Source organism: Lycorma delicatula, chromosome 5 (genome assembly GCF_047948215.1).
Source record: "Lycorma delicatula isolate Av1 chromosome 5, ASM4794821v1, whole genome shotgun sequence".
Taxonomy (NCBI): Eukaryota; Metazoa; Arthropoda; class Insecta; order Hemiptera; family Fulgoridae; genus Lycorma; species Lycorma delicatula.
In genome coordinates this window covers 124,709,273-124,720,244 of record NC_134459.1, presented here as the reverse complement: position 1 = coordinate 124,720,244, position 10,972 = coordinate 124,709,273, and the positions used below count along the sequence as shown (strand labels likewise).

The following is a 10,972-nucleotide window of genomic DNA, read 5'->3' as shown; positions in this document are numbered from 1 at the left end:
TGAAGTAAATGTGCTGAATATTTATTGATATGAAGTAAAATTTGTTTTTTCTTTTCTATTTTTAACGTATTTAAAATAATCCTTTAAGATACAACATTTGAACAGATATTTAAAAAAAGTTTTATATTATAAATAAACATAAAATTATCATCAATATACAACATATTTTCTATTAATATAAATCAAATACTAATAAGAAAAAAGAATTTTCAACAACGGCAACAACAACAACAACTATAATCAATATCAGCACCCAGATTCCATCAAAAAATACATTATAACTATGCAACAAACTTTAATACTTTCTGAAAATATAACGCATCAGTTACATACCACTGTAATATTATTACAATAATAAGATTATGGTATTTAATTATATATGAATGTATACAGAGACATTTATTTTTAATAAATATTTTTATTTATTAATTTATATGCTTATTATCAGAGAGAAGAAAACAACAAACTATCATAATAATAAGTAATCAATAACTTTTATAAATATTGTAATGATATAATTAATTGTTTTAATAACTAAATAACTAAATATATATTTATAGGAAAGGCATATGAGTGTTTACAACCTCACCATAATATATTATGTAATTTATTATAAAGCTAAAATTATATTTAATTAAATTTACTACTAAATACTACTTACAAAAAAACTGCAATAATATTTTTAAGCAAATATATATTTTAATCATTTATTTTTAAATATTAATAATATATTCTGTACAATTAATAATAATTAATTAAATAAAAACATTACAAATAATTTGTAATGTTTTTTCTAATATCTATATTTATATATAAATTCTTTACGACAATAAGATATGAGGAATAATTTATATATAAATATATGTATGTATAACATATTTATAAAAAGATTATTACTTACCATCTGTAACATTTTATTAACACACGGCATAAAGGGACAAAAAAAATAATTACGGTTATAAATATTTAAATAAAAAAAAATCAACATTTAATTAAATATTATACAAAAAATATTATATACACCTTAAATACTTGATTCATGAAAAATTTTTGAATGTTATAATATTAATTAAGTACGGGAACATTTCTTTCTGCATAGATTAATATTGCTTCTTAAGATAAAGACACGATTAATATTAAAATTTTACTTTTTTATTAAATAAAAAAAATGATGAACTGCAGTGACATGAAAATCTGTTGACTATGGTAAAAACTACTTTGTTCTATAAAAAATTACATTTAATAACTACTTTAAAAAAAAAAATTAAAAGACACTTTTAATTGTTGACTGAAATGCAGTTCATAATAAAATTTTGAGTTAAAAAATCTCAATAGTTTGCATAAGGATTTTCTTATTACTATTATTACTTTTTTGCAAATTAATAAAATAAGTTTCATAGAAAATGAGAGAACTACTTGATGTGATCTAAATGAAAATTAATAAAGATGAAAAACATATGTAATTTTTTTCCTAGCAGTTGGTTAGGTAGAAGCAAATAGCTGTTTGGAAGGGCAGGCGAGTGGATGAATTACTTGAGCAGATGTGAAGCCCTTTGATTAGCCACTGCTATTCGTGTCTCATTCGATTCTCCCTGTGAAAAAGCAAAAGTTTGTAGTCTAATTCTAAAGAAGCATCAAGATGGGAGGAGATGAACACCGAACTGTTTACTTCAATAAGTCATGGGCTCTGTCATTGGCGACCTTTATCCTGGTCTCGTTCGACTCTCCCTGTAAAATAAACAATACATATTGTTTGTCCACATTGTAACAAGTGTTGTAACATGGCAACACTTGATCAAACACCTGACACTTCCAGCGGTCTTCTGTAACTGTTCCATATTCCTTTTTTTATAAATATAAATATCTTAAAGATTTATGAAAACAGAATGATGTGTTCTTTTAAGAAAAGCAAACTTTACATTAAAACACAGAAACCACAACAACCTTAACTAATATTTAAATAAATGTAAATGTATCTAAAAAGAAACTCAGTGAAGGCAATCAAGACACTCCACATCAAGGTTAATGATAGAAACTCAACATTGCTATTGATGTAGTAATGACTGATAACTGTTATTGTGAAAATAAGTGCCAACTGATATCTTGTGGAAGAAATACGTCCAGGTCAGTAAGGAAAATATATACAAAATAAAAATATTGAAATATAAAAGGTCATAAAAATAAAAATACAGAATTAAGCAAGCAAAATATTTTTGTTTACATCCTACAATTATACGGTAGGCAAATTTCTCAATCAGAAGTGATTGAGAAAGTTAGAAGTGGAGGGTCATCAAGGTATGAAGTTTGAGAACCACTATGCTAGACTACAGAAAAAGCAATGGAAATCACCTATATACAAAATGTAAAAAATTATCTTTACTTTTTAGTAAAAAATTACCCCTAAAATAAAATATGGATAATTGCTAGAGAAAAACAGACAGCCAATTTCCATCTTTGCAGTAGATTAAAAATAACTTGAGAATAAAATATCTAATTTTAATAAACAAGAACCACAATAGAATCTTAACTGTTTAAATTTTTTTTAACATTATACAGCAATTTTATTTAAAATTCTGGAAAACCAAATAAAGCAATAAATATCCACAATTGATTACCATGAGCAAAAAATAGATTTTGAGATAAAAAAATCATTAAATGTTTTTAAAAGGAATAAATTATAAGAATTTAGAACAATAATAAGAATACTTTTACTCCAAATAGTTGATTATGTATCAAAAATAAAATAATTGTGAGAATCAGCAGCCAAAGGGCTTCACTTACAATCAATAATGAATGATAATAGAGTCCAAAACAGTTTCTTGTTTACGCTTACAACCTATTGTGCATCTGACCATTTAGATTAATTCATATCAAATATCGAGAGAGTGCTAGACTTCTATTAGAGATATCTACAGTTAAACTAGCTCTGATCCAAATTAATAAGCTCAGAGCCAAACTAATAAATTATTGTATTCTTGGAGAACAGTAGCACCTGACACAAGAGACAAGCTTATTTTACTGAGGAATAAGGAAGGGATAATTAGTTAAAAAAGGAAAAATATCCACTAAGAAACGAAGAAATGTAATGGACATAAATTTATTATTAACTCTATTAGTTTTAATTATCATTTCTAGAGTTAAATCAACAATTTTAGAAAATACTCTTACATAACACCCTATACATAAATGGAGTAAGCTATATATTGCTCATATAAACGATGTACAAACAAAACCCTTACATACAACATCATTTTACAACACACATCCTAGGTAACAAAGAAATTAATCCTATAAATACAAAATAAGCAAGAAATTATCGATAGTAATAGCTCACACACAATAAGTGCAATAAATTAAAACAACATAAAAAGCATTAATTTATTTTTTGATTCAAACATTTAATTTCAATTTTTTTTTAAGAAAAATGCATACTTGATGCATAATATGGAGAAACATACAGTCTGAAAAACAATACAGAGAATGCATTCATTAACTTCATGATGCATAAAATACTTCATATAATTTTATAATAAAAGTGGTAAACTCTTTACATTTTCATTTCTACAAACGCATTCACTTTCTTATTATTTTATTCTCTATAATAATTGTATGAATTATTCAATTTGTATAATATATGAAATTGTTGTACTTATATGGACCTTTGTAAAATGGAAGTGTCATGTGCTGTTGCCATGTTTCTATGTATAAATACACATACAACTTAATGTAATTAAAAAATTAACTAATTATAAATGTAATAAGATGATTAATGTGTAAAAAAAACTAACTACAATATTATATGCACAAGCTGCTAGTAAATAAAATGGTGATAAGTGTATTAGTTATGACAAAATAATATAATAAAAATAAAAAATAAATTAAACAGATAATGGATAAAACAAATAATGATTAGTCTAAATGTAAAAAAAATAAATATTATGTGAGAATATGAATATTATTGTGAGTAGGAGTATACAATGTGAATGAACTAGTTTTGGTGGTATATGTGAAAATATCTGAAATATAAAATTATATGAATATGAAATTTGATAAACTACAGCAAACTACAGCAAATAAACTGCATTACTAATGTAATTATTTTAAATTAATACGCCTGTGAATAAAATAACGCCATCATAATCGCTAAATTAATGCAAGCTATATGAAAAAAATTAACACAAAGTTAATAAATACTGCAATAACATCAGAAATCTGAATGGGTCTACAGCAATTATTTAATAGGATAAATATTTACTGTATTATGCATCAAGTTTTTATATACCATTTCAAATAAAAATGTCATATAATACCCACATGTAACAGTTTCAAAACTCTAAATTGACTAATAAATAACCTTGAATTGTCAATTTTAAAAGAATTTATAATACAATGTAACTCAAAAACTCAGGTTAAGATTTAACAGCATTAATTCATACTATAAAAAAATAGTTAAAAAAATTATTAAAAAATTGCTCGTCTCCTTCCTACAAAGCAGTTAACAAAACAAAAAAATTAACAGCACTTAAAGCAAAAGATATATAATGAAATTACGAAAAATAATAAACAAAAAATCTACAAGTAAATGGATTAAAATTTAATCAATTTTTTTTTCAAACAAAGAATTTTTGCACTATTATATCTGTACTAGGATCTTCAGCATTAAAAAACCTTGAAACTTAAGTATGAGTTTTTAAGTAAGAGTATATGAATTCACATTAACAAGAGCAATCAAACTTTGATAGAAAAGAATATATTCCACTATATAGATGAATAAAAAATATCATCATAAAAAATAATATTTTGCAATATGCATACACTAAAACAGTATTCTTAGTTTAAAGTCATCTTAATTTATAAATATAACTGTCTAACAATTTTAAATTCTGTTAAGAGATTTGGGAAGATCCTCTAATTAAAAGACCTAGGAATGAAATTGCTAGTTTCTTGGATCTATTTTTACAGAAAAGACAAGAAGAGATATTAGGCTATTTATGGGTTACATCCTTTAGGAACATACCTCAAAAATATAATCAGGCAATTTCTTAATACTGCAGTTAATTATTTTTTAAAAAATTAGGAGCTCGGGAAAAAAGAATCCTTTCCATTTTTAGAAGGCAAAATCAAAATCAACAGAAAAAAGAATATCTTACTGAGAAATTTTATTGTATAATTAACAGAGCATAATTGTTTTAATTAACAGAACATAATCTGTTAATTAACAGAGCATAATTGTTTGTTCAGAGCATAATTGGTTCATTAAAACAAAATATATGTAAACTTCTGGAAGATTATCTGTCAGTACTTGAATAATTTAAAAAAATAAATAAATAGATAAAAATGTTAACATAAAAGTTACATGAAAACATTAACAAAACTGTTTTAATTTGCAAGCCTAAATATGCTATCTTCAATCAAAAGTATCTTCTTTCTTTGGAAATGGTCACATAGCTAGACAAAAAAAACAGATATGCACGTGATAAATATTTAAAAAGCCACTTTTTTCACCATGGCTTCCCAAATTGTGTAATTCCTTAAAAATTAAAAGATCTGTTTAAAACATTTCTTCTTACGCAAACATGAGGAGAAAATAAAAAGTAATTATCAAATTCAAGAAATTAAAAACATTTTTTGTTAATTCCTTAACGCTCAAAGGAAAATCCTTTTGTACTTTTATTTCAACAATAAATATAACATAATGATAAAATTAAAATTTTTGAAAACAGAACATATTAATACAAGTAAAATATTTATACACATACATTTTTATATATAAATAATTTACAAAAAGATTTTTTCTTTGTGCAACTCTTATAGCTGACCTGCTGACAATAGTTGTATATCCTTGTACAATCAGTTGTCATACTAATCATGAGACAAGTAATTTACAACAAAGTTTAAAATAAAATTTTACCCCAATTAAAATGGAAATTAACATGCTGGTGGAAAAGATAATTAAAAGCTATAACAAAATCAAACTGTGCCGCTGAAGCAAACACAAATATAATTGATTTACTTACCTTGCGATTGATCCTGTCAATCTGTCGATTCTGATTTTCTAATTCAGATCCCATATCAATGGCCATGTTTCGTAAATTACCGATCATTGTATTCACCTGTGACATGTTTTCTTCCATTTCATCTTCTCGGGCGTCATTTGTAATCCTTCAATTATAAAAAAATAAGCATAACATTATTTTCTTAGAATTTAAAAAAATATATATTTCTAGGAATCTCTAACAGCAAATTATTATTTTACATCTTAATGTGCATAAGAAATTTTAGAATTTGCAAGTTTTTTAGACTTGCAAGAATGACTGAAAAAATGTTATAAAAATGATATGAATTGTTTTTAATTGGTAAAATGAATATCTATGATGAAAAAGTGTTCCGAGAAATCATCAATGATCACCAGCAAATTAAAGAAGCTTTCAAAGTTCAGTTGGGTCATTTTCAGTCATCTAACATACACAAAAAAAATTAGGCTAAATAAGATATTAGTGATATTAATAAATAAACCATCATAATTCACTATTACTCTCCTGGTTCATGGCATTGACAGATAAGAACAATTAGCGTGGAAGTGTTTTTAGCCAAAAATGTCACAATACACAACCAGACTGCAACCAACATTAATTTTTATAATCTGTGGGAACAATTTATTAAAAGCATCTTTGACTATTGGCATCCCTACTTCAGATCTTTTTATTTTTCAAGATGCTATATCCTGAGATAAATCAAGAGTATTGGAATCATCATTTTAAACCAGGATACTTTACATTATTATGTAATTATAGACAATTAAACTACATACTTAGCAATATAACCTCCTTGAGGTCCTAATCCGTTACGATCATCCATCACTCGCTGTGGTTGATTATTTACAACTTTGCCATCATCAGTTCCTTTCCAAGTACCTTCATCTTCCTTGAACGATGCAGTCCTGAAAATTGAAATATATATTTCATAAATAAATATTATTATTAATATTATTCATAAATAAATAAATATTTCATAAAGTATGAATGTTAATTGTTGAAAGATGAAGTATGACTGTTTCTTCATCTTTAATATAGCTAAAAAAATTAATACGTGAGAAGTAATAAAATACTGCAACAGTTTATTATCATAAAAAGCTAAAAATAATAGTTTAAATGTAATATCTTACAAACCATGATATAATAAATATAAATACAACTACTCCATAACTGACTACCAATTGGTTAAAAACAAATGCATATTAGAAAAAAAATTGTTATGTGAATAAATCATCTACGTTATTCTATTCTTAATGCTCACTTAGTATTTTTTATCCAGCAACACCAATGTAGGTCTCGTGTTGCAGAATCTTGGTAATGAGGGTCTGCAAAAGACCCTCATTACCTCCATTGCCAGGTAACCAAGCCAGTTACTAATAACCATTCACGAGACTGTCATATGTTTCAAAAAGTTTAGTAGCAATTCAGATCATCATTGGGTGAAGAGATGATGTAGGAAAAATGGTAAAAGCTCTGCCATTTGAAATGGTCAAGGAAAATCTTTGTCCAACTGTTCAAGTAAAGTTAAACTCTAAAATCTCAAGCAGTACAACATACTTTGTGAGTATCCTGGCATTCCACAACATTGTTTTTAGAAGATGTCCTAAGTTTCTACAGGAATTCACAATGAACTTCTGAATTACTGTACTGCTAAACTTTTGAATTCTTTAAAAAAATTCCTTTATGGTGTCAAAATACTGCAACAATCACTATTTGCTTTGATAATGACTACTTGAACTTTTTACTCATTAGGTGAACAAGTATACATCTACTGTTTACCTAAGTAATACTGTAGCATATGTTCTACTATATTTGAAAAAGTAAAAAACTGCAAATATAGTCTGCTGACAGTAAAATAGAAAAATGTTCAGCATCTCAAACTGAGGAATTAGTTGAACAACTCTAACCAGAAAGTGAGAAAAGATTATGTTTGCAATTAAACAACATTTGAAAGGCAAAAATATTTAGAAAAATTGGTCTACATCACAGCAGGGGTAAGATTACATAAAGTGAATTAATAAGTTATGAACACTTATTCATTATTATTCATTACACTAAAGGATCACAGATCAACTACACAGTTTTTCACATGAAATTTGTCATTTGAAAACAGCTTTTCTATTCTTGTGTAAAATTTTTAGTTGAAAAAGGTCCGGTGATATCTTCAGGGTTTCAATTTTTTCTAGCTCAGCATAGTTTAAATTGGAATGCACAATAAAATCAAAAGGTCTGCCAGAATAAACCAAAACAGGTGATACTGATGAAAGAAGTTTAAATTCAAAATTAAAATATTATATATTAATATTTTAAAGTAAGAAAAAATTCTAATGAAATAACGATATCTATGGACAAATGCATTTAATAATTATTTCAAAATGATAGAATATTAGTTTTAAGTACCCTTTCACGAGATATAGCGCAAAACATTTCACTTTAGGGGAATCGTGCATATTTGCACTCTCTGAAGTTTTCTGTGCCTCACATTCTTACTACATGTCTATTAACTTTTCCACAAACTTGAAACATACATTTATCACCGAAAATTAGGCGATGAAAAAAGCCATTGTCATTTTCTACACATTCCTGCAACTCCACACAAAAATGTTTACGTAAGACTTTGACATTTAAACTTTGTCTTAACTGTAATTTATAAGGCATCATTTTCAAACATTTTTGCAGAATTTTCCATGCAGTTGGATGAGGAATTTGCAATTCTAAACTTGTTGATCTATTTGAATTGCTGGGCTATGTTGTACAAATTATGAACATGATCAATTTCTTCTGAAACAGGAGGTCTTCCAGCACTTTTCTTTTTACACAGACACTCTGTTGTTTTGAAACTGTTTATTCCAGTCATAGACTGATTTTCTTTTTGGAGATGATTTACTGATTTACCAATTTTGTTCTGAAATGTACTTGCATGACAGTAACAGAGTTTGTTTTGGCTAATTCGAGCAGATAAAAAAGCTTTCTCTACTGCAATAACGGCCATCTTTCCAGAGACACATCAATCAATGACATTAGCAGTAGAGCAGATATACCACATATACTTTAAAAAATTCCATGTAAAACCATTATCACTTACTGCATTCACATACACCAGTTTAATTCTTTATAAGCTATCAGAAGTGTATATTACATTTCTAATCATTCTGTATAATTTTAATGAAACAATTTTAAAGAAAAAAAATTGTAATATTTTCTTTGATTATCACTAATCCACAAATTGAAATGTAATGAAACTGATTAATAAGTAAAAAATATTGCTCCACTAATAATGTATAAATAAATAAAATAATATAGTAAATGTTAAATTGCTGTTATTTATAATAGATTCTCAGTAAATTATTGTGGGAAGATATTATATAACAAATATTATATATAATGTGTCTAATTTTTGAATGCCACAACCTAAAATAATTAAAACTACTGCAAAAAAAAAACAATTTTTTTTTACAACTTTTATTAAGCAACAGCTAATTTAAGGTCTCTTACTCTCTACTCACTATTAGTAAAGTAGATTAATACTAATTTATTTTATTTTCCTGGCAAGTAGTGGGTATGCAATGCACTATTTTGCAACATAAAAAGGGATATATTATTATGTTGCTCAAAAATGTAATAAACACTTTTGATTCAACAGGCACTATAGTTAAAGAGTTGGTTTCTCTGAGAGTAATGTTTTACAACATACCTAGTCTACAATATTGATTAGAGTGAGAATGTGCTTTAAATGGATTCTTAATGCCAGTAAAACAATCAGTTTTCACTCTGGTAACACCATGTTGTTTGGCGTAACATGCTAATATATAACAGTTCATTCAGTTAAGGGTGTGAAAGGCAACAGGAAACCTCTTCCACACCTTCTTTCACCAGTAAGCGTAGCATATCATTTATAAGAATTCTTAATTTCAACAATGACTTGTGTCATGATTTTTTACAATTGTTCATTTATGACATATAAAGATAGGTTTTTCAATTTTTCAAAATATTATTCAGCATAATTTATAATAATTTTATTTATTTGAAATTAAAAAAGAAATCATGTAAGATATGTTTTACAAACTAAATGAACAGATTATTCTGTAAAATATTTGTTTCCCGCCACTTTTTTTCACACTACATCAAATCTTTTTATTTAACACTACATTCCTGTTACAAATTTTCATATTTTTTATTTAATATACTAAATTTTAAAGATTTATTAAAAAAAAAATGATGGGTCAGATTTGATTGCTTCAATGGAACTACTGTTTTATTATGAAAAGTTTTTATTGCAGCCTATCTACTGAATGTGAATTCGGAATTAGATTTTCTCAGGATCAAGTTCCAGATTAATGTAACCAGCCATTCTTTATGTTTTGCTCATAATACAAAAGTGAACAAGCAACCATAATTAATTAAAAAATCTTTATTATTCAGTGATGTTTTCATACATTAATTTTAATTTCAGGGTTTTAAAATACCACAGGAAACAAATAAGGATTAATCTTTTTTAGGGTTAACATGATTATCAGTAATTTGACTCACTCAGGGCCTACGCAGAGCTGTCTTCTCATACACATTTGGTGAACACATTAGAGGTATTTGAGATCAAAGCCTGTCCTAAAGAGATCAGGAATATATTCTAACATGAATATTTATTGAAGTTATTAAAACAGTCCTAGACAATGAAACAATTATTACTTTTGTACTGTAATCTACAGTGAGCATAAACAACTGCATTTTCTCTAATAGATGGTAGAAATTTCTGCAAATTTTCACATAAATTTTCTTCTTTCACGTATCTTCACAAAAAAACTCACAATGACATGAAGAAAATTACAGTTTTTAAAATGGTATAAAATATAATATTTTCCAGCATGTATTTCGTAAGATTTTCTTTTGTGATGTGTACTATAGATGATCACACTGTAGAAGGTCATATATCAAATAAT

General features: G+C 26.2%; 1 protein-coding gene across 4 annotated transcripts in view; it reads right to left on the bottom strand.

Annotated features, from left to right (window-relative positions):
* Positions 1-777: 777 nt before the first annotated feature.
* Positions 778-10,972, bottom strand: part of Snap25 (Synaptosomal-associated protein 25kDa) — a 372,827-nt gene continuing 362,632 nt past the window's right edge. The window contains exons 7-9 of one of the 4 annotated variants that reach the window (XM_075365355.1): positions 6,812-6,940; positions 6,018-6,162; positions 778-1,592 (exon numbers count right to left, since the gene is read on the bottom strand). In XM_075365355.1, coding sequence (XP_075221470.1) covers positions 1,530-1,592; positions 6,018-6,162; positions 6,812-6,940 — 337 coding nt within the window. In that variant the 3' untranslated portion in view covers positions 778-1,529. Of the gene's footprint in view, positions 1,729-6,017; positions 6,163-6,811; positions 6,941-10,972 lie in introns of all 4 variants that reach the window. The other 3 variants (XM_075365356.1, XM_075365354.1, XM_075365353.1) reach the window with 3 other exon arrangements.